At 47.3% G+C, this 25,286-nt stretch overlaps 1 protein-coding gene across 1 annotated transcript in view; it reads right to left on the reverse strand.

The window, feature by feature from the left end:
• The window catches only part of LOC143940919 (granzyme A-like), a 70,499-nt gene that overhangs the window by 16,166 nt on the left and 29,047 nt on the right, over positions 1 to 25,286 (reverse strand). The window contains exons 2-3 of the mRNA XM_077462740.1: positions 21,801 to 21,942; positions 5,405 to 5,543 (exon numbers count right to left, since the gene is read on the reverse strand). Coding sequence (XP_077318866.1) covers positions 5,405 to 5,543; positions 21,801 to 21,942 — 281 coding nt within the window. The remainder of the gene's footprint in view (positions 1 to 5,404; positions 5,544 to 21,800; positions 21,943 to 25,286) is intronic.

The raw sequence follows: 25,286 nt of genomic DNA on the forward strand, positions 1-25,286 counted from the left end.
GGCTAATGGTGGCTGCATTCCTGGCTAATGGTGAGTGAAATCCTGGCAATGGTGGCTGCATTCCTGGCTAATAGTGAGTGAAATCCTGGCAATGGTGGCTGCATTCCTGGCTAATGGTGGCTGCATTCCTGGCTAATGGTGGCTGCATTCCTGGTAATGGTGGCTGCATTCCTGGCAGTGGTGGGGGCTGCATTCCCAGCAATGGTGGGCGCGCAGATGGGCACTGACCCTTATTTTGCTTTACAGTTTTTTATTTAAAATTTTAAGGTTTTTTCCTGAAACTTCCCTCTTATTCGCCAATAAATACGGTATATCCAAATAACATGCCCGAGCTCATCTCTTCAACACACACAGCCACAAAGGCAAGAGAATTCTTGTTGGGCCGTGTATTAGTGTTCGAACGAACACACTTAGACCGAATTTTAATGGTTCAAAGAATGTCAGGAAAAATGGTCGGCCCTCGTGCATGTTCACTTCATCAAATCTGGCCCTCTTTGAAAAAAGTTTGGACACCCCTGCTTTAAGGGGAAAGACGCCCATAGCTCCATATGCGCCTAAAACCTCCATTATTTCCAGCACTGTCTTCAAAGACCCCATAGACCTACCGCCACAGCACACGCATGTGACACCTTACGTGTGTGTCGCCCTCCAAACCCGACATGCCCACTGCACTCCATCCTGTAAACTCAGCTGCCACAGATCAATGCCAATGGCTTTCAGGTGCACCCCATCGGAATGTAAAAAAACGCCACCAAATCCCAGTGACGGACCGACAAACCCCCATTCCGCACAAAAAAACTTGGCTACCGCTTTGTTGACTTTAATCCTGGCTCTGTTAAGACCTGCTACAGAACGAGCCAAACGCCAAGCAGTCCTGGCCACAATATCCGACCAGATAAAAATTTTATCCGGGAAAAAAGATTGCAGCCGCAACAGATCAAATTTTATGTCCCTGATCAATTCTCTAGCGCAAAGCAAACCAAGGTCGTTACCCCCCACATGTAACAAAACCACATCAGGAGGGCGGTCCAACCGAGCGTACCTATGCATTTCCGGAACAACCCTGGACCATAGCATGCCTGGCATTCCAATCCAAGGTACCACACCCTCCTCCCCCGACAAGCCTAGCAACCTGCCACCCTTCCTGACATCCGCCCTCCTGGCACCCCAAGACACATAGGAGTGTCCAAGGATCCACACCAGGCAGGTTTCCGAATCTGAAAAGACAGAAAAAAAAAGGGGGGGAAAGGAAGGGAAAAACATAAAACCCCCATACCAAACCAAGCTCCACCTGAACAAACAACATGAATGTGTAAAAGCTGAAGAGAAAGGAAGGGGCCAGGAAAAGAAAAAAAATGCACCCCATGTCCGCAACTCACAAGAAATGGGGGCGAATGTATGATTTGAACCACGCTGACTCCCAACGCACAATTCTCTGCCAACCAAACATTTTCTGAAATTGGAAGCGGGACAAAGCCGTCCCGTCCCTATGGCCTGCAGCGCCTGACCTGGCAAAATTCCCCTACAGCGCCCACTGGACATATAGGAGAACCGGGGACCCTCCGCAATACTACCCAGGCCTCCCTGCCTAATTGATCCGTCTTAGACCTCCTCAGAAACACCCCCAAAGCATTGCCCCGTACCCACACATCCTGCACCTCCAAGCCACCGTCTCCTTTCTTGTTCCTACTCACCAGTTCACCCACCCAGAAAGCCCCAAAAAAGACCAATACAAAAACGGCCCGGAACAAGACTCGCAAACCTCCACCAACTGCCCCACCACGGTCCCTAGGACCGTAAAAGAAATGCGGTATCCGTGCATAGCACGCCAAACCATGAAAGCCTTGGTTGCATGACGCTGACCCGCTAACTGAAACAAAAGCCAACCCGGCTAATTTACTTGCCATGTATGACGCCGAAACCCCGCTCTCAAAATTTCTCCCAATAAAATAAAGCAGCAGATGAATCCTACCCTTATAATGGGAGCAGTCCCCTACCTCCTGCACCAAATCTCCCCATTCAAGCCAAACCTTGCTGTATGCAGTCCATGTAGCCGCAGAGACCGACTTGCGGATCAAGAACTGGGCAGTGGCAATGTGATGCTCCATAACCGCTCGGGGCAGGGAATCCCATGCATATCCGCTTCCGGAAACCAATTGACGGAATCTGTCCCACTGGAAACGAGACAACGCATCAGCCACAGAATTTTCAATCCCCGGAACATGAACAGCAGACACAAAACAGTTAAGACACAAACAAGCAAGAACCAGGTGTCGCAGTAAGCGCACAACTGGGGGGGAGAAGAAGCAGTGTTACTATTGATGGCCTGCACCACCCCCAGGTTATCACAGTGGATTCCTAAATTCATCCCCCCCAGAGCTCCACCGCCAGCACAATGGGGAATAATTCCAATGCTGCCAGATTGTGTATCAACCCAGCCTCCTTCCAAGCCGCCGGCCACTCCCCGGCACTCCACCGTCCCTTGTAAAAGGCCCCAAAACCGCCGGAACCAGCCGCGTCAGTGAACAATTGCAAGTCAAAATTCAACATCACCCTCCCCAGCCACAAAGAATGACCATTATAGGTAGCCAAAAAAGGTAGCCCACACCTTCAGGTCCTCCCTATGATCCTGAACCAAACAAATGTAATGATGTAGCGCCCGGACACTGGCTGTCGCCGTGGCCAGTCGCCTGCAAAAAACGCCCCATGGGCATAATGTGGCAGGCAAAATTTAACTTGCCCAACAGAGACTGCAGGGCTCAGAGTTGAATTTTCCATCCCAACAACGCCCGCAACACCTCCTGCCTCAAATCCTCGAGTTTGTCCAGAGGCAATCAGCACTCCATAGCCATGGTATCGATGACGATACCCAAAAACCGCAGCTCTGAGGCCGGACCCTCAGTCTTGTCGCTGGCCAACAGAACCCCAAAAGCCTCGGAAACTTGCTGAACTGTGGCCAGAGATGCACACACCAAGCTCTCCGCAGGCCCTATACACAAAAAGTCATCCAAATGATGGATGACGGAAGACAGGCCCAAAACATCCCGTACCACCCATTCCAGAAAGGAACTAGACTGCTCAAACAAGGAACAGGAAATGGTGCAACCCATGGGAAAACACCTGTCAACAAAAAACTCACCCTGCCACCGACAGCCCAACAAATCAGGATGCACTGGCAATAGGCGGAAGGCGGCTTCAATATCCGTCTTGGCCAACAGCGCCCCTTGTCCATAATGATGCACTCAGGCCACCGCCATATCAAACGACGTGTAAGAAACCATACAGAGATCCGAAACAAATGAACCGTTAAAGTGGAGGGCCACCCTGAAAAAAAAAAATATTAAAAATTACAAAAAAATCTAAAAAAAAAAAAAATGAAAGAAATTATTTTTTTACTTACCAGAAGTGCCTGTTGCTAGGCACATAATCCTAATCTTCCTCTTCCTCCTCCGCGGAGATCTTCTTTCTTCTCTCCTCTGTGCGGCGTCTTCTGGGTAATGGGTCGTGCTGTGTTCTGGGAACTGTGTGTTCCAGAACACAGCGCGTCCCATTCACAAAGCGCTGCGTGACTCGCGCATGCGCAGTAGGAAACGGGCAGTGAAGCCGTAAGGCTCCACTGCCTGTTTCCCTTACAAGGAGTGGCGGCGCCGGGACCCGTGAGCCGAGGGACGGGTCGGCCTCGGGCGGCCGACATCGCGGGCGCCCTGGACAGGTAAGTGGGCTGATTAAGTCAGCAGCTGCAGTGTTTGCAGCTGCTGACTTTTTTTTTTTTTTAAACGTCCCTCCGCTTTAACTGACCCCCCGCACGGGTAGGACAAGTGGTTGATGAGCCGAAACTTGTTTGGCTCCTTTTTAGGAACCACTCCCAATGGGGAAACAACCAAATTGGGCACTGGCGGCTGCTCAAACGGGCCAGCCATGCAACCCCATGCAACTTCTTTGAACAACTTCTCAGTAACAATCTCAGAATGCTCCATAGCCGACTTCAAGTTATCCGCTATAGTTGGAACCACCCTCAATTGGAGGGTGGATCTGAACCCCTGGGAGAGGACATTAGCTTCATACAAAGACTAATGTCCTTATGGTCCCTCTGCAAGGACGGGCGGACCACGTAACCATGTAACAATAGAAATAATGTGCAATAGCAGTAGAATGTAACCGGCTCTATGGAGACAGTTCACATATCTCTGATTCAGCTCAGGTGTGAGTTTTCACAGGAGCCCTGTGCGTCTGTTGGTCTGTTTGAGCCCAAAATTTGGGCTAAAAAAAAAAAAAACGGACCTGCAACAGACCCCTGCTTTTTTTTTTTTCTTTTTACATACCATAGACACAGAGGAATGAGTGTAAACAAGGGACAAGGCGTGTGATATTCACTGAATTATCAGATGAAAATTTTGTAAAAAAAGTATGAAAAAAAAAAACATCTAAGGAGATCCAGAAGTTGCTTTATTAAATTGTTGTTTTGGATTTACATATGCATTAAAGTGTGTGGATTGGTAAAATAATAATAATCAAAAAGATATTTGGTACACTCCTCCCTTACGTACACATTTTCCCATCTATTGTCCCTTTAGAAATGCTGCAAGAACAGAAATCCAGTGAGCTCATAATTTGCTCTGCACAGCTTCCTATGCGTACTAAAATCCCAAGCAGCATTGTCAGTCCTGTTTAATTATCATCAGTGGACTACAGAACACCTCCTACCTCCCATAAGCATGGTAGGAGTTCAATGCTCTTAATATACTTCCTGTCCTAGATGACAACATAATTTCTCCATAGATACAGTACAATGATTGAACATTGGCATCCTAAGGCAGAAAGTGTGTTACTGGCAGTATCACTGGGTAAAAATAAATGAAAAAGAAGCATGCCTAAGAAAAAAAAAAAAAAAAACATAATGCAGCCACCACATCATATGCCACGTACACACGAGCAAATTTTACAAGATTTTTCAGACCGAATTCCGCTCAAGCTTGGCTTGCATACACACAGTCACACAAAAGTTCACTGAACGTTCGACTGTCAAGAACGCAGTGACGTAGAACACTACGACAAGCCGAGAAAATTAAGTTCAATGTTTCCGAGCATGTGTCAAATTGTTTCCGAGCATGCGTAGGAATTTTGCTCGTCGGAATTGGTACAGACGATCAGAATTTCCAATCTAAACTTTTTCCGACCCAAAAATTGAGAACCTGCTCGCAATCTTTTGCTGGCTGGAATTCCGCAAGCAAAAGTCAGATGGAGCATACACACGGTCGCATTTTCCGACCAAAACCTCTCATCTGACTTTTGCTGGTAGAATTTCTGATTGTGTGTACGTGGCATAAGGCAAACTGCAATATATTTGTTTTTCTTTCTTTGTTTGAAATAAACTTTGATTTTATTATTTACTTGATGTTTTTACCTGTACAAGCTGGATGTCATTATCCTTTGTTTTCTTATCATAGTTGTGTCTTATGCTTCTTAAGACCTTGAACTCCTGTATATATTTATCTTTTACTTTCTTTGAGTGGACACCCAATTTGATTGTAGTTGAAGAGTTGCTAAGAATTAAATATGAGCAAAACAAATGTTTTATCTACAAATTAATGCAAATACAAACCCCAGCTGGACAACATTTAGTATTATTTCCATAAAATATTGTTTTTCATTTTCTTTTTATTGCATTTCAGCACAGCTGATCACATCTCCTTTTTCAGCTACTTCCTGTCTCAGTGCACCTGACCTAGCATTAGCTGCATGCATCTCATTGTTATAGATCAGTGTTTCTAAATGTTTTTTCAGTTAAGGTGCCCTTTAAAATTATGCACAATTTGGAGGCACCCTATTCAAAAATTTGAAAAACAAAACTAATAGTTTTATATAACACAGCAACATCCACACACATAGGACACCCAACGTTAGAGGTGATTTATTCTTCCAAAGCAAATTCACTTTTGCACACTAGTACCGACTAGTATTCCAATGTTTCTCTTCTACCTCATACACCTAATGTGACCCCATTGCTGACTAGGATGGGCAAACAAGGATGCTATGCAGGTGCCTGGGGTCCTTCTCATCAACCAATCATGTCATTGGTTGTTAGGATGCTGGAAAGTTGTAATGGTGACCTGTGGCTTTGTGCAACTAGAAGACAGGTTTCATCCAGCTGCTGGTTTGTATACAATTTTTGGGCAATTTGTAGGCATTTTGCCAAGGCACCCCTGAAGAAACCTAAAGGCACCTCAGAGTGCCTGGGCACCCTGGTTGAAAAAGGCTGTTCTAGATGACCATCCTAATAGTGACAATAGTGGGCCGTGCTTGTGCAATGCGTGTCAGCATGGCTGCCTGTAGTCTCAGCTAGGGGCACAGGTGACAGGGTGCAATCACAGAACCACAGTCAGGAGACAGTTGTCCCCCCATAACAAGTACTTTTATGATAAGATCACCAAGATTTGAAAACACTCAAAATAATAAAGTACATATAAAGTGAAAAATGTTTCTAATTTTGGATAGATTGGGAAATAATTAGAACTCGAAATTAGAATTAGATTTTTTTTTTCCTGCTATGGGATGCGAACATTTACACACTCTTTCTGAATCTAAGAAATAAGTTTTGGTTGCACAAACACTTTAAGGGTCAACTTGCATTTGTTTGCTCCAGATAGTTTTTGCATTCTGCTACACATCTATGGAAATACAACACCCATTTTAAACACTTCAGCCCCGGACCATTTGGCTGCCAAATGACCAGGCCACTTTTTGCGATTCGGCACTACGTCGCTTTAACTCGTCGTGCGACTGGCTCCCAAACAAAATTGACGCCCTTTTTTCCCCACAAATAGAGCTTTCTTTTGGCGGTATTTGATCACCTCTGCAGTTTTTATTTTTTGCGCTATAAACAAATTGTACGCGACAATTTTGAAAAAAAAGCAATACTTTAAACTTTTTGCTATAATAAATATCCCCCAAAAAAATATATAAAGAAAAACAATTTTTTCCTCAGTTTAGACCGAGATGTATTCTTCTACATAAAAAAAATCACAATAAAAAAAAAAAAAAAAAAAAATCACAATAAGCGTTTATTGATTGGTTTGCACAAAAGTTATAGCGTTTACAAAATAGGGGATAGCTTTAAGGCATTTATACTAATATATATTGTGGCTAGAGGGTATTTCACCACATGCCCCAGCCACACCAGAGAATTGGTCTGAGTGTGACACCGCTGTGACCCTGGGTAAATTGATCATGTCACCCTCAGTTAAAGGGAAGTGATAGAGGATGTTGTCCCTGGCAGCCTGAGCCCAAAGGTGCCACAGCATGAGACAAGGAGCCCTCTGCACTGCATGCGTTGTAGTGGGCGGGGACATGCTGTTGCCCATTGCCCCTTGTCACAGGAATGTTCGTGGAATAACCCAGCTGGACGAGAGGTTGTTGAATTCTGGAACTCATCTACTAATGATTGTGATCAGCAAAAAAATATATAATATATATATAGTGGGGAGACTATAGCTTGTGGGATCGCCTTTTCTGAATGACAATCAGCAAACAGAGGCGTAACTAGGGTCCCTTGGTGAGAATCTGCAGCGGCGCCCCCCCCCCCCCTTAAAAAGTTAGAATTTCAATTGTTTGCTTTTTTACATCAATTTCCTTTCATTTTTAATAGTCTGCATATCCATTCAAGATTCTGCCACATATATTTTTGGTAAAAAAAATCCCAATAAGTGTATTTTGTTAGGTTTGCGCAAAATCACCCTACAGCTTTGGACCCCTTTACACAGCACCCTACACCTCTGAACCCCTTTATATTACACAGCCCCCCACAGCTCTAGATGCCTATATGTTATACAGGCACTGGACCCCCTGCATGTTACACAGACCCCCCTACAATATAGACCCTCCCTACAATACAGACCCCCCCCCCCACAGCGCTGACCCCCGCTTCTGAACCATAATGTACCTCCTCGGCTCAGATGATCAGCATCAGCGTGGGATAATATGCACAGTGAGTCAGTACTCAGCACGTGTAGACACAGGAGGGGGAGGTGGCTTCACTTTGCTCAGCTGTGTGAGACAGTCACAGCCGAGACTTGGCAGAGCCACTCAGCCGCAGCGTGGCCACGAGAGCTGCTCAAACCCAACCGCTGTCTCTGCTTTAGTCATGGAGGGGGGGGGGGGGGTGCTGGCCTGACACTCCTCTAGTGTGTGGCACCATGACCCGGGGCAGCCCGTGTCCCACTTAGTACACCACTGGGCCAGCCCACTAGCCCAGCAGAAGTGCTCGGCGCCTGTGCTGAAGACAGTGACTAGGATTAAAGAACACTGCCAATTGGTGCCCCCCCTCGACCTGCGCCCCTGGCGGGCGCCGGTCTCTCCAATCGCTTGGAACGCCCCTGTCAGCAAACAGGCACCTTCTTAAAAATCTGGCAGATGCCAGGTTTATTTGCAGGAGGTTTGCAAAGTAAAGAACAAACAGTAAATTAAATCCTTGCCATCCGGCGCTAACTAAACAAATAGTCTCCTCCCTATACAGTGCGGGGCTGGTCCCCGTCGCCCACAAAACATTAGGAAAAGCAAACCGTTTTTAGTCCAACAGCCAGAGCTCCTCTTACTCAGGTTCCTTCCCAAGTCTCAAAAACAGGGCACTGCTGTGCTCTCTTCCTGGATATAAGTACAGCTGACTGTGGACTCCAGTGGACCCGAACATCTGGACCGGAACCCAGCCTTCCACAGAAGCTGTAAAAACCAGGCCGGATTCCAGTTTAGTCCCTTACAATGGCACAAATGTGAGGTGAAATGTACCTACTATTGTGTATCTCACCCAGGGGCGGACTGACAACTCATGGGGCCCCCGGGCAATAGGAGATTATGGGGCCCCCAGGCAATCAGAGATTATGGGGCCACACAGCATATACAAACACACACACAGTATACAATCACACAGGTTACACATACATGTACACACAGTATACACAGATATGTTTCTATTGGCTGAGAAGGTACTGGAGAGGTGGGGCAGCTATAATGTCTGGATTTTTAGACCAAAAGGATGTTGGTAAGGGAAATTTCAGAGGCAGATGTAAAAAAAAAACACAAATTTTTACATAGTGTCCCTGGTTTTACTTAGGCTGACAACCCTGATGGGGCCCCCTAGTGGCCCGGGGCCCTCGGGCAGTGCCCGAGTGGCTGAATGGTCAGTCCGCCCCTGATCTCACCTTGCACATATATATATATATATATATATATATATATATATATATATATATCTAATCTCTATCTATCTCTAAAACCTTGGTTTGAGAGCATTTTGCAAGACAAGCAACATTTTAAAATAAATTTTGACTTGATATATAAGTAGCGTCAAGTCACAACTGAGTATAAAAGAGAAGAGAGACATCTCTAAGTGTAGCAATATGGTTACATTTAATCAGGGCAGCCATCAGAAATTTTGCCCCCCCCGCCCCGGCCTGACCACAAACATTCCTCAAGGCCCGCCCACTGTCTGTCCCACCAAATCCACCCACTGGCCATCCCACCAAATCCTTTAGTACCCACTTTTATTTTAATACTCTTACAACCCAATATATCCTCCATCCTCCTGTCCTCTTCCTCCTCCACTCCTATATCCTCCATCCCATGTCCTCTTCCTCCTCCACTCCCATATCCTTCATCCCATGTTCTCCTCCATCCCATGTGCTCCTCTTTCAGTCCCTCCTCCTCCATCCCATATCCTCTTCCTTCTTCAATACCATTTCCTCCATCCCATGTCCTCTTTCTTCTCCACTACCATCTCCTCCATCCCATGTCCTCTTCCTCCTCCACTCCCAAATCTTCCATCCCATGTCCTCCTTTTCCATCCCATGTCCTCTTCCTCTTACAGTTCCATCTCCTCCATCTCACATGATCCTCCTTTTGCAGTCCCATCTTTGTCCTCCTCTTCCTTCATTCTAGGTCATCCTACCCCATTCCATGTCATCCTTCTCCAGTCTCATCTCCCCTCTGTTGGTCCTCTCACGCAGTATCCTCCCTCCGTAGTCCTTTTATCCCTTCTGTGCCATCAGTACAGCCCAGATCCAGTCGGTGTAATCCATCCAATATGTAGAGAGGAGTGCATGACAGTGGCAGAATGGGGAAGGATTTATTTTAATGTCAGTCTGCGGGGTGACCAGGGAGTGATGTTGGGTAGATAAGGGTCTGAGTGATGTTCATCAGCTGGATGTATGAAGTGGTCTGGGGGGGGGGGGGGGGGCTGAGATGTGGTCAGATAGTCATGTTTATAATTAAAAAATTGCTATTGTGCTCATCTATCTACTAATATATAAAAGTTACATAATACAAAATTGGTACTCAAAGAAAACATCTTCCTGTTATAAGATGTAAAATGTATATTTATATAATCAAACCAGGGTTGCATTAATGATTATAATTATAAATGACATTCACATTATCTGGACAGAGTGGTGGGAGGATGTTTGTGTGCTAGCTTGGGAGATATCTGTGACAAACGCTGTCTCTACATTCTCAGTGTATCCTTATCACTGCAATACATACAAGGCCTAAAGAAACTTTTTGCAGTTTTTCTTCCAAGGAGAGTTTGCTAAAAAAAAACAAAAAAAACGAATCTCGCCTCCCCCTAGTGTGAGCAGAGCTGTCCCAGTGTTCTGCCAAAAACTGTCCTCCCGTCGGATAGTGTCTGCCCTGTACTGCGCAGGCGCAGCTCTTGCGCAGTGGGGAGGACAAGGAGACTCCGAAAGTCTCCGAAGATGAACGGCGCCTGCGCACTAAGTCCAGGTTCAAGCCCCACCATCCAAGAGGACATATGGTAGCACTTAGTAACAGGGCCCCTCACAGGCTCGCTTCACTCACCACGCTTCAGGCACGGCCTCGCTTCCCTCTGCATTTTTTTATTCGAACTCTATTTCCACTTGGATGGTGGGGCTTGAACCTCGACTCAGTGCGCAGGTGCTGTTCATCTTTGGAGACCTTCAGCATCTCCTTGTCCTCCGGACTCTGCAAGCGCAGTACAGGGCGGACACTATCCGACGGGGGACAGTATTCGACACAACACCGGCCAGCACAGCTACAGCTACAGTGAGCTCCACCCCCCCTCTCAGCACACAGCACTGGTGATTGGAGGGAGGAGGGTTGAGTCAGATTTCATAATGCAGGGGGGCAGAAAGGCGCTGTGGAGATTCTAAATACATACACGCCAGCGCAGTGTATGTATTTAGAAGCAATGACATTGCTGCTGTCCCCACAGTGGCAAGTATCCCCCCCCCCCACACTAACTCTGGGTCCCCAGTCCACCCCTGGTCAGAATGGAGGAGCCTAGACTCTATCGCTAGGTGTGCTGTTATGATAAGCAGCCGACACCTGTCAGAGTGCTTCATTAAAGCGCCGGTCCTCAGAGAATATGAAAGTGGCCAAAGAATCGGCCCCTGCTCAGGCCCCTTACAGGTGTAGGGGCTGTATCCCCCTGATGGAAGCCCTGCATTTAATGAAGGTACAACATTTAGCAACTCACATGGTTGATGATTAAAACAGGCACATGCAAGTATGCAGGCATCCGGGATAAAGCTGTTCACATAGACCATCCTCCTCACTACCATCGACTTCATCTCTTCCACGCTGCGCTCCATGAGTGTTTCAAGCCTCGCTTTCAGATCACTCTACTGCAGGTTAGTCTTCCCAGTAGTGGTTGTAGACTGACAGCAGTGAGAGCCAGCAGTGGGGAGGATGGTCTATGTGGTCTATGTGGACAGCTTTACCCTGGATGCTTGCATACGTAGATGTTCTTCTTTTAACAGCTTCAGCCCCGGAAGATTTTACCTTCTTCCTGACCAGAGCACTTAGTGCGATTTGGCGCTGCGTCGCTTTAACTCGGGGTCGAGCAGTGGGCACCTCTAGTGGCCACGGGGCGAAGCGACATAACATAACGTCGTTTCGCCCAGCCATGCCATTCTTGCTGGTCGGCAAGAGTTTTTTTTTTTAATCAACCATGTGAGTTGCTAATGTTGTACCTTCATTAAATGTAACCATATTGCTACACTTAGCCTCTCTTCTCTTTTATACTTGCTATAATCCTTTTATATGGACTATAAACTGAAAGACCTATAAATAAATGGGTGTGGAAAGAATCATCTGTGTTTCCATTATTTCTTATGGGGAAATTTGCTTTGATATACAAGTGCTTTGGATTCTGGAACGAATTATGCTCGCAATCCAAGGTTTTACTGTACCGTGGAGGCAGTCTAGTACAGGGTTTCTCAACCAGTCCCACCTATCAGTGCCTACTATCAGCGCAGCCATCAGTACCTACTATCAGCGCAGCCATCACTGAATCCTATCAGTGACTCCCATCGGTGCCTTCTATTAGTGCCACTTTACATGCAGACTATGGGGACCCCCCCAGGCATGATATTTAAAGGAATATTTCATTTTTATTGTTTCACTTTAAAGCAGAACTCTGGGCAATTTTTTTTTCCATGTTCTGATTCCCTACCTTCACCAACTATGTCAGCCATGTTCTTCTGAGCTCTGTAGTTCCTCTGCAATAGCCTTCTGAACTTACTGAAAAACCATAATTGCCTGTGATTTTTTTCCAGTAACTTCAGCCAGTGGTCTGACACTCCCCCTTATAGTCCTCTGAAAGCGAGCAGGGAGTTCTGTTTCCGTTTGGGTCGCTGTAGTGGACGGAGGGGGTCTCACAGAACTGCTGTCCTCCTCCCTGCCAGCACCGCCACTGGCATCCTGTCATCTCTCTCCACTGCGGGGAGAGTTACAGATAATCGGAACAGAGCGCATCTCGGGCTGCCAGATCTGTATGTGTACACCGCTCGTGGTACAGCCCTGCCTCCCTGTACATTGGAACAGTGCGCCATCTCGATTCCGGTGCAGGGAGGCGGGTCTGGCTCTGTACGACGAGCGGTGTTCTTGCATACAGATCTGTCAGCCCAAGATGCACTTTGTCTCCGGATTATCTGTAACTATCCCCGCTCTGCAATGATGGGCACTGATAAGGCACTACTGTCACTGCACTGATAAGGCACTGGTGTCACCGCCCTGATGGGCACTGATAACTATGGGTGAGCTTCGTGTTCGAGTCGAACGTACGTTTGACTCGAACATTGGCTGTTCGTCCGTTCGGCGAAGTCCGAACATTTTGGTCCGTTCGCGTCAAATTCGTGTGGCGCTCACGGCCCACAATCCACTGCGATGGCGCAGTGCATTGCTGGCTCATGATTGGCCAAGCATGCACTGTGACCCCGCATGCTTGGCCAATCGCAGCACCAGCAGCGAGGAGAGCCATGATTGGCCACAGGCAGGATGCCTGTGGCCAATCATAGCTCAGGCTGTGTAGTGCACGCCCCACACTATATAAGGCCGCCAGCGCGGCGGCCTCGTGTAGTGTGTTGGTGTCTGAAGCAGTGGGTGTTCTGTGTACCTTCAACACAGTACACACCGATCGTTTTCGGCCGATTTTCGATCTTGCTGTTGTGTAGTGGTTATTGTCTGCGTGCCCTGACCGCAGTATACACCGCTATATTCACCTCACCTATATAGCTAGTGATCTATCTTTTATAATAGAGCTTGCAGTCAGTAGTGTTAGGAGATAGTGCGTGCTGTCTGCGTGCTCTGTACCCAGTAGTGTTAGGAGATAGTGCGTGCTGTCTGCGTGCTCTGTACCCAGTACATACCGCTATATCCACCTACATAGCTGTTCTCTATTTGAGCCCATTTGCCATCTGCAGGAGTTATTGGAAGTTGTGTGTGCCTCCAGCACAGCACAGTATACATCTGTATATACCCCTTTATCTCTGGTGTTCTATAATAAAGGCATCTGCAGGAGTTAGTGGGTGTTGTGTGCCTCTAGCACAATATACACTACCCAACTGCTTTTTTACCCAACTCCCTTCAGGCCATTACCATGTCTGGAAGGCCAGCAAGGAGAGGCAGACAGGCGCGAGCCGATAAAAGAGGGCAAGCAGGCTCTGTGTCTAGAGACAACAGTGCTGGTCGTGGACGCGGTGCATTGTCATCAGCACGTGGCCATGGGACACGCTTGTCCTTCTTTTCGGCAGCTGGACATGTTGAACCGCAACATGCCAACGACTTGGTAGAGTGGATGACCAAGCCCTCTTCATCCTCCTCATCCTCTCTCACCCAGTCTCAGGGTACTAGCAAAGCAGCTGCCAACGCATCGTCTTCCCTCCTCTCAATGTCATCATCAGTGACTCCTTCCCTAGACCCACCACGTCCTCCTGAGGAGTCTCCTGAACTCTTTGAGCACAGTGTTGGGTACATGCTCCAGGAGGATGCCCAGTGTTTTGTGGGCTCTGATGATGACACTCAGCTAGAGGAAGGCAGTAGCGTGAGCGCAGAGAGAGGGGATGCTCAAGAAGGACAGCAATCTGGCAGTCATGTTCCACAAGCTGCAGCATACTGCCAGGTTTGCTACAGCGATGAAGAGGGAGGGGATGATGAGGGCACTGACTCCATGTGGGTGCCTGGAAGGAGGGAGGAGGAGGAGGAGGCACATGTCCAACGAGGCAGGATGCCCTCCGGGGGCCAGCTTAGGGGCAGCACACCGACTGAATCACACCGCAGAGCTCCGCCTGTGCAGAGCGCTGCCTCTGCGCGTTATTCTAAAAGTTCTTTGGTGTGTGCCTTTTTTGAGACGAGTGCATCAGATCGCACCGCTGCTATTTGCAACATATGTCTCAAGCGTATCTCACGTGGCCAAAACATCAGCCGCTTGGGCACCACATGCTTGACCAGACATATGTTGACCTGCCATGCAGCTCGTTGGCAAGCGTACCTCAAAGACCCACACCAAAGAACAAAGCGGACCTCTCCTTGCTCCTCATCAGCTGGCATCTCCAACCCCACTAGACCTTCAGTCCTCTCTGAAACCTGCTCTGAGAGGAATGAAGGTGTAGAATTAGGTGTGTCACAGCCAAGTGCTTCCGGGAACTCTGCTAGCGGTACACCCACGTCCGATTATAGCAGGCAAATGTCCCTGCCCCAGCTGCTGGACCGGCGGAAGAAGTTCACTCCCAGCCATCCACATGCCCAGCGGTTGAATGCTAGCTTGGCTAAATTGCTAGCACTTCAACTGCTGCCTTTTCAGTTGGTAGACTCGGCCCCCTTCCGTGAGTTTGTACAATGTGCGGTTCCTCAGTGGCAGGTCCCCAAACGACACTTTTTCTCACGGAAGGCGATTCCGGCTCTCTACCGGCATGTGGAAGGCAATGTCCTTGCCTCGCTGGACAGGGCGGTCAGCGGTAAGGTGCATATTACCGCTGACTCATGGTCCAGCAGGCATGGACAGGGACGTTGCCTGTCTTTCACGGCCCATTGGGTCACTCTTCTGGCAGCTGGGAAGGATGCAGGACAAGGTGCAGTAGTGTTGGAGGTTGTTCTGCCACCACGCCTCCAAAATGCTACTATTGGTTGTGACACACCTCTCTCCTCCACCCCCTCCTCTTCTTCTTCCTCCATGGCCTCTTCCAGTGCTCTGTCCTCAGAACCAGCGGTGCTCCGTAGGCGTTCCAGGGGCTACGCAAGTACGCAGGCAAAACGATGCCATGCCGTGCTTGCGCTGGTTTGTTTGGGGGACAGGAGCCACACTGGGGCGGATGTTTTGTCAGCTCTGCAGGGGCAGGCCGAGAGGTGGTTGACGCCACGCCAGCTTAATCCAGGAATGGTGGTTTGCGACAATGGCACCAACCTCCTCTCCGCCCTCCGACAGGGACAACTGACCCATGTGCCCTGTGTAGCTCACGTCCTTAACCTGGTGGTGCAGCGGTTCTTGGGCAGGTACCCTGGCTTACAGGATGTCCTGAAGCAGGCCAGGAAAGTCTGTGTGCATTTCCGCCGATCATTTAATGCCTGTGCTCGGCTGGCTGAGCTCCAAAAGGAGTTGAACCTGCCCAAGAACCGCCTTATATGTGACATGCCCACCAGATGGAACTCAACATTGGCCATGCTGCAGCGGCTGCACACGCAGCAGAGGGGCATCAATGAGTACCTGTGCGACTACGGCACCAGGACAGGGTCAGGGGAGCTTGGTTTTTTCTCACCACGCCAGTGGGGCATGATCAGGGATGCATGCACTGTCCTGTCACCGTTTGAGGAGGCCACAAGGATGGTGAGCAGTGACAGTGCATGCATCAGTGACACTGTACCTCTTGTCCACCTCTTGGAGCATACGCTGCGTGGAATAATGGACAGGGCACTTGAGGCAGAACAGAGGCAGGAAGAGGAGGACTTCCTTGCCTCTCAAGGCCCCCTTTATCCAGACAGTGTTCCTGCTGTGCCACCCATCACACAGGAAGAGGATGAGGAGGAGGAAGAGGAGGAGGAGGAGGATTGTGTCAGCATGGAGGTGGAGGCTGGCACTCAGCATCAGCAGCAGCAGCAGTCTTGTAGAGATGATTTACAGTCCCAAGAAACACGTGGACTTGTACGTGGCTGGGAGGAGGTAGCTGCGGATCATGTTGTCCTTAGTGACCCAGAGGACTCCGGACGGAATGCCTCAGCTAACCTACGCTGCATGGCCTCCCTGATCCTGCAAAGCCTGCGGAATTATCCTCGTATTCTTCGGATCAAGGAGAGGGACCATTACTGGCTGGCCACTCTCCTTGATCCACGGTACAAGGGTAAGGTTGCCGACCTTATCTTGCCATCGCAGAGGGAGCAGAGGATGAGACATCTCCGGGAGGCCTTGCAGAAAGGTACGTGCAACGCGTTCCCAGAGACTGGGAGGTTACAAACTCCTGGTCCTGGACAACGTGTTGCTGAGGCATCGGTCAGAAGGAGCGGTGGAGAAGGTGGCCGTCTGACTGATGCTTTCAGACAATTTTTTAGTCCGCAGCCCCAAGGTATGATCGGTTCCAGCAACTATCGCCAGCGTCTCATTTACATGGTGCAGGAATACCTAGGGGCAAGGTCAGACTTGGACACCTTTCCCACCGAAAATCCTCTGGCTTACTGGGTCTTGAGGATGGATCACTGGCCAGAGCTTGCACAGTATGCAATTGAGCTACTGGCCTTTCCTGCATCCAGCGTTCTTTCGGAACGCATCTTCAGTGCTGCTGGTGGCTTTGTTACCGATCACAGGGTGCGCCTGTCCACCGAATCAGTTGATCGACTGACCTTCATCAAGATGAATCAGTCTTGGATCACCCACAGCTACCAAGCACCTGAAGCTGATGTAACCGAATAATTTTTTTTGAAATATCACATCCCTTCAAGACTGCCTATGCTGATGCTGAGTGACTGTCCTGTTATGTTGATTGTCTATCCTCTTCCTCCTCCGCTGATATGTTGGAAGAACATTTCTGGTTCTGGGTGATGCCTAAGGCCCAATTTTTCTGCCCCTGTTTAACAGGGGCGTTTAAGTACAATTTTTGATGCAATGCTTTGCAGCAGGGCTAATTCCTGCAATAAAACTAGAGTATATGGGAGAGGTTGCAGTGTGGTGGCACCAGCACCAGTGCCTAAGGCCCAATTTTTCTGCCCCTGTTTAACAGGGGCGTTTAATTACAATTTTTGATGCAATGCTTTGCAGCAGGGCTAATTCCTGCAATAAAACAAGAGTATATGGGAGAGGTTGCAGTGTCGTGGCACCAGCACCAGTGCCTAAGGCCCAATTTTTCTGCCCCTGTTTAACAGGGACTAGTAATTACAATTCTTGATATAATATTTCACAGGAGGGCCCGTTCCTGTGCCCACCCAGAGTAACTGTGAGGACTTATAGTGTTGTGGCACCAGCACCACAACCACCAAAGGTCAATTTTTCTACCACTGTTCAACAATGGCATGTAATTACAATTCTTGATATAATCGTTCACAGCAGGGCGCTCCAAAGCCCACCAAGAGTCACTTTGAGGGCTTACAATGTTGTGGCAAAACCAACACCTTGTTCCGCCATTTCTGCAGAGCATATAGGGCAGGCCCCTACTTTCAAACATCCAACTTACAAACATCTCCTACTTGCAAACGGAAGGAGACAATAGCAAGTGAGATGAAAAAAGATGGACGACAAAACATATTATACAGGGGTGATAAACCTTCCCTATGTTTTCCAAAAAGCTTAAAAATAGTTTTTTTGACTGGAGCTACACTTTAACCACTTCCCGACCAGTGCACGACCAGTGCACGACGATGTACGTCGACAGAATGGCACGGGCAGGCATATTGGCGTACAGGTACGTCCAATATTCAATGCCGCCCTGCCATCGGGAGCGCGCCGGCGGCGGCGCGCTCCCGCGCTGGTCGGGACCCCCGTGAGTCCGGTCGCGGGACCCGCGGACTCGATCTCCGCGGGCATCCCCGCGATCGTCTCACGGAGCGGCCGAATAGAGCAAATGCTGTGTAAACAACATTTGTCTATTCTGCCTAGCAACTAGTGACGCTGATCTCTGCTCCATGTGATTGGAGCAGAGATCAGTGTACACTAAATGAAAGCCCAACCCCCCCACAGTTAGTAACACTCCCCTAGGAACACTTAACCCCTACACTGCCACCCACTGGTTAACCCTTTCACTGCCAGTGTCATTTACACAGGAATCACTGCATTTATATAGCAGTGATTACTGTATAAATGACAATGGTCCCAAAAATGTGTCAAAAATGTCCGATGTGTCTGCCATAATGTCGCAGTCACAATAAAAATTGCTGATCGCCGCCATTACTAGTAAAAAAAAAATAATAAAAAATTATTAATAAAAATGCTATAAAACTATCCCTATTTTGTAAACACTATAACTTTTGCGCAAACCAATCAATAAACTCTTATTGCGATTTTTTTACCAAAAATATGTAGAAGAATACGTATCGGCCTAAACTGAGGGAAAAAAATGTTTTTTTATATATTTTTGGGGGATATTTATTATAACAAAAAGTAAAAAATAATGCGTTTTTTCAAAATTGTCGCTCTATTATTGTTTATAGCGCAAAAAATAAAAACCGCAGGGGTGATCAAATACCACCAAAAGAAAGCTCTATTTGTGGGAAAAAAAGGACGTCAATTTTGTTTGGGAGCCACGTCGCACGACCGTGCAATTGTCAGTTAAAGCGACGCAGTGCCGAATCGCAAAAAGTGGTCTGGTCTTTGACCAGCAAATTGGTCCGGTCTGAAAGTGGTTAAAAATTTACCAGTTGAAAATTACAAACAGATTCAACTTAACACAACAAACCTACACAGTCCCTGTCTTGTTTGCACCGCCTGTATACTGCTGTTCTGAGTATATAGGGCCTGGGGGCCACACGCATTTCCTTTTTTTAATATGGGTACAGGGTTCCCCTTAATATGCGTACAAGACCCAAATAGGCTGGTAATGGGCGGGGAGGGCTACCCATGCCATTTTTCTCAATGATTTTCAACCATATTGCAGGAACCAGATATAACATTAAAACCGCAAGCAGTTTTAAATGGTGTTATTTCCGTTTAATGTCATTTTGTGCAGGGACTGTTCTAAACACGGGAAACACGTGGCACTTCACAGGCATACTACAGACACCCCCCAAGCACCATATTTAAAGGAATATTTCACTTTTTTTTTCACTTTAATCGTCATTAAAGATCAGTGCTCCCGCCAAAACGGCCATTTTTAAAAACATTTTAGGCATTGACCCATGTCCCCTGGGGCAGGAGCCAGGTCCCCAAACCCTTTTTAGGACAGTATCTTGCATATTAGCCGTTAAAATTAGCACTTTTAATTTCGAACGTTCGAGTCCCATAGACTTCAATGGGGTTCTAAAGTTCGTTCGAATTTGGGGTCCGTTCGAAAGTTCTGGTGCGAACCGAACCGGGGGGGGGTTCGGCTCATCCCTAGTGGCAATCACCAAATTAAAGCGGTACTGCGACATTGCAGCAAACAAATTGGACACTAAGAGACACTAATACAGTGATCAGTGCTAAAAATATACACTGCAAAATTAATCCCTATACTAATGATACTGGCAGGGAATGGGTCAACATAAGGGTTAAATGTGTGCCTAGGGAGTGCTTTCTAACTGTATAGGGGTGCTTTTACTATAGGAAGGCAGAGATCCGTGTTCCTGCTTTGTAGGAACACAGGATCACAGCCTTCCATTCTCATAAAATGGTGATGTACCTTGTTTACATAGATAGACTGCCATTCTGCCTGTGTCACGAACGATCAGCGTATCCTGGCCCACATTGTGTCCACCGGACCCGCTGCGTCGCCAGGGTCCCAGATCTGAAAGTGCAAGATCACATACAGATACGTGATCCTGCACAGGGGAGCCTCTTTGCCACCGTATATGTACTGTATACAGTCGGAAGGTTAAAGTTTAACAAGTAGACTAAAAAAAGCACAATTTAAAGTGTAACGCTATTTAAAGTGTAAATATACCCAATCAAGCGTCCCAGAGAAGATGGAGGTACTTGTGTCCAACAAGAGCCCTGGCACCGCATCACTGGGGGGAGTTGATTGACAGGTAGGCCTGCCATGTGCTAATATGCTGTCCATACTAGTACATAATGGCATAAAAAATGTTTTGAAATTTTAATTCTGCTTTAACTGCAGCAGATAATATTGACCAGGGTTGTACAAATCTCAGAACTGGTTGGACTACATTACATTGTTTCAAATTTATTAGATACAATTTTTTAAAAATACGTATAACATCCATAACCTAATTCCCAGGTGGAATAAATATCTTGCTGCCACAGGCTCCTCCCTGATGCTAGACCAGTCCCTGCAGCTTCTTCTCCCCTGCACTCCGTTAATCTAAAGTGCTTTGACTTCATCAGGTTCCATGTAGGGACATGAGGATCAGTGCCGTCACTAGGGTTGGTGTCACCCCCCCCCAACCCACCAAGTATAGTCACCCCTCAGTACAGACTCCCCAACATCAGCACAGACCCCCTTTACTAAGTATAGACCCCCCTCCATCAGTACACCCCCCAGGACAAACTGCCCCCCTCCATCAGTACAGACCCCCCTCAGGACAAACTACCCCTCCATCAGTACAAACCCCCCTCAGGACAAACCACCACCTTCATCAGTGCAGACCCTTCTCAGGATAAACCACCACCCCCCCTCAGGATAAACCACCACCCTCCAATAAGTGCAGACCCCCCTCAGGATAACCTCCTCCAATGCAGACCCCCCTCAGAATAACCCACCACCCCCAATAAGTGCAGACCCCCTCAGAATAAACCACCACCCTCCAATTAGTGCACACCCCCCTCAGGATAAACCACCACCCCCCAATAAGTGCAGACCCCCTCAGGATAAACCACCACCCCCAAATAAGTGCAGACCCCCCCCAGGATTAACACCCCTCCATCAGTGCAGACCCTCCAAAGGATAACCCCCCAATAAGTGCAGACCCCCTCAGGATAAACCTCCCTCCATTAGTGCAGACCCCCTCAGGATAAACCCCCTCTCCCCTCATGCACCTGGGCAGAAGGGCAGAGGAAGATTCAATGTTCAGCCTCCCGGAGAGTTGCTCAGACTTTTACTCCCTGGGTGGCTGTGGGGTGCTTGTGTAGAATAAGCTGCAGCAGGAGTGAGAGTGAGGAGTCCCACTCAGGGTGAAGAGCCCCACCTCCAGGACCCTCTGCCTCCCTCAGGATGGTGTCACCCCTCTGCGGGTGTTACCCAGGTCCGGGCCACACCCCCTGGCCCCCCTAGCAACGCCACTGATGAGAATGTCGAGGGACAATCCAGTCCACTGCCGGGGGGAGGGCTGCAAGGGATCCCTTTTGTTTTCCAGGATTTAACTTTAAGAAACAATTGAAACAAATAATTTTAATGAGCATAAACAAAGTTATGTTTACTTACACTTCGCAGTGAGCTGCCGTTAACACCCAGTCAGCTTTTATTAATGTTCCGGCACATAGGGATCTCTTTGTCTTCAGTAGAGCCATATATGGTCGAGAGTGAGGAGCAGCTTCCCGTCCTCCAATGATGTCACTGCACTCACCTGTGCAATATTAGGAACACATTATGAATAATAAAAAAAAAAACAATCAAAAGATGACGTCCTCTTCGCCGCTCGCCCTGGCCGTTGATTGGCTAGAATGGATGGATTGAAAGCAGCGCAGCCATTAGCTTGCTCTGCTGTCAATCACATCCAATGACACGGCGCGCCGGGGGCAGGGTCGAGTGATACAGTGAGTGGCTATGGCCGCCAGCTGTATCATGAGAGCGCCCACAAGCACTCCACATCATGCGAGGTAGCTCACGTGAAGTTGTGGAGTCCTTGTGGGAGGGAGCCGAGACAGCCACCGAGGGACCCCAGAAAACCAGATTCGGGGACACTGTGCAAAAGTAAATATAGCATGTTTGTTATTTAAAAAAAAAAAAATCCTTTAGTGACCCTTTAAGGACCGAGCCTATTTTTAAGACTCTGTTTACAAGTTAAAATCATTTTTTTTGCTAGAAAATTACTTAGAACTCCCAAACATTATTATTATTATACAGGTTTTATATAGCGCCAACAGTTTGCTCAGTGCTTTACAACATGAGGGCAGACATTACAGTTACATTACAATTTGGTACAAGAGGAATCAGAAGGCCCTGCTCGTTAGAGCTTACAATCTAAAAAGGAAGGGGCAATTGATACACAAGGTAAAAGCTGTGGGGGATGAGCTGATGGAGGAAGTAAAACAGTGTGTGTTAGAAGCAGGATAGGCTTCTTCCCCTCCCCGAGAATAAATTGGCGGTCGTTGCAATAATTTCTGTCACACCGTGTTTATAGCACAAAAAATAAAAACAACAGAGGTGATCAAATACCACCAAAAGAAAGCTCTATTTGTGGGAAAAAAAGGATGCCAATTTTGTTTGGGAGCCAAGTCGCAGGTCCGCGCAATTGTCAGTTAAAGGGAAGCAGGGCCGAATCGCAAAAAGTGGTCTGGTCTTTGACCAGCAAAATGATCCGGACTGAATTGTTTAAAGTGAATCTGCACACACGATTTTTTTTTTTGTACAGTTTAAAATTACTATCTTTCTAAAGTCAGACTCACTTTTAGTGTTCCTTTCCGATATCCAAGTCCCTTTTTCCGTCAAATAGTCATTTATAAAAATAATGCACATCAGTTTTCATCTTGCTTGTGGGCATTTGAAGCCCACAAGCAATCACTTCCTTGTTCCCTTACAGTAGATGTACCAGCATTCTTGCTGGTTCCCACGCATGCTTAGTGGTAACTGCGCCGAGCGATGTAAACCTCTTTGTTGCCATCACAACGGGTGGCGTCTTAGGAAGTTTCCGCCCCCGTTGTGACGTGAAGCGTCACGTCAGTTGAAATCCCCTAGAGATTTTGCGGCAGCTCTCCGCACTGACTCCTGGGATGAATGACACGAGATCCCAGGAGACAGTGCGGCAGGGACAGGAAATGATTCGGATACCCGCAAAATCCCCGCCCACAGCCACATAACAAAGGGAATATACACAAGGCCACTGATCTAAAGGTACGCTCAAAAAAAAAATGTCCATTGAGCACTCTTGAGTGCTTAACTAGGAAAATTGTGTGCAGAACCGCTTTAAGTGGTTAATGAATCTGACAAAGCACTCAGACAGATCAAGAAAAAGTCCTTTACAGGCAGGGAGCTTTAGTTGGTTAGCAAAGTCCAGTGTCCAGGTTACATTCCTGTAGCTACTGTTCCCAGCACCATCTCTTTAGGCACTGCCAGCCCACCTGGCTACAGCTGCCTCTCTCACTAACCCTATGGCTACTTCCCACAGTCCTTCTAGACTGCCACACTCACCAGCCCATCATGTGTTGACCTGCTCCTGCTATCCTGACACATGCTCCCGTGCCTCCAGGAAGGATATCCTCTGTGTGTTGTAGAGGGTCCCTCCAGCACACGAGCCCCAGGTCACCCCCAGTCTAGTGGGCACCCTTAAAGGCCACCAATAGCCTCCTCAGCGCTCCTATTCCATCTTCTACCCAACTGCCCCTGCTGGCATGACCCAAGAGTATTTAAGAGGTGCCCGCCCCTTGCCAGCCCACTTTTCTGGAGATTGGTTGGGACCCTCATCAGTGCTACAAGTAGCTCCTCCTAGACTCCACCTTCTGCTTCTGGAAGCTTCTCCAAGGTTCCAGAAAAGCAGGGGGAGTCACCAGAGATGCTGCTTGAGTCATCTGGCCTCTCTGAGTCACTCAGCCCTGATTAAGACTTAACCCAGGCTTGGCTGCCAGTCAAGCCAAATCTACCTACAAAAACCACTATGTACACCAGCACCTAGAGAGGTATATGGAGGTACAAATACAGTTTTTTTGGACCAGTGTACTAACATGAACATGAACATGAACATTTTCTGTAAACGTGAACTAACATGTTTACAGAAAAAATGAAACAGTCAACTAACACTCTCCCCATTCTTCCAGTCCCTGTTGTACTTACCTCCAGGGTTGCTGAGCTGTCAGCTCCCCCACGCCACTCCAGTGGGTTTGAAATGGGAGATAAGTACAGTGGGGAACTGGAAGGGAAGGGGGGGGAGTGCAATGGGTTCAAAAGCAGCTTTGCCTTAGGCAAATGATTTGTGAACTGAGTGGTGAAGAAATGTATTTATTCTTATGAATTATTTCAAGAATATTGCCTGCAGTGGGGTCACTTCATAGATGACATGTTCACCATATGGCGTGGGAGTGCATTGTCCCTGGAGCGATTCCATAGCGAGTTAAATGTAATGGGGGAAATTTAGAATTTAATATGCAATATAGTGAACTACAGATTCAGTTTATAGATACATAAATTAAGATTAAAAATGGTGGATTACAGAGTGACATATGGTATATACAGTATTACATTTTTGGTTTTGAGGTTAAAACCACTTTAAGTAACACATTGCAAGGCATAAATATTGAAATACCATTAGTTAGACACTTGATAATGGTCATGCGGTTTTACAGCATATATATATGGCCATTGATCATATCCCTAAATTAAGATGAGGTGGAAATTGTGCATGACGAAAAAATTTGTTTTGATTAGTTAATCTAGTTATTTTGTTTAGTTAAATTTCTTCAATTCATTTTCGGAATTCGTTTCAGAATTTTTTAATTTTCCTCAAATTTACAGTTTTTTTTCGATTTGAAATGATCAAATCGATACATTTCCAAATCAGTCAAAATTAAAATGTTATATTGCTTTCGATTGGAATGCAGCAAAGTGAACAAACAAAAGAAAAATCTTCAGCAAATGATTACAATGACTCTTTAAATCACCTTTGGCTTAACAAAAACAGCATTATTTTGAAATCATACTCTAATAACACACGCAGTCTTTGATTTCAGCAATATGTGTAGTGAGAATTTGAATGAA

This window comes from Lithobates pipiens, unplaced genomic scaffold (genome assembly GCF_037356315.1).
Source record: "Lithobates pipiens isolate NorthernLeopardFrog02 unplaced genomic scaffold, aLitPip1_a1.2 Scaffold_3, whole genome shotgun sequence".
NCBI classification, from domain to species: Eukaryota; Metazoa; Chordata; class Amphibia; order Anura; family Ranidae; genus Lithobates; species Lithobates pipiens.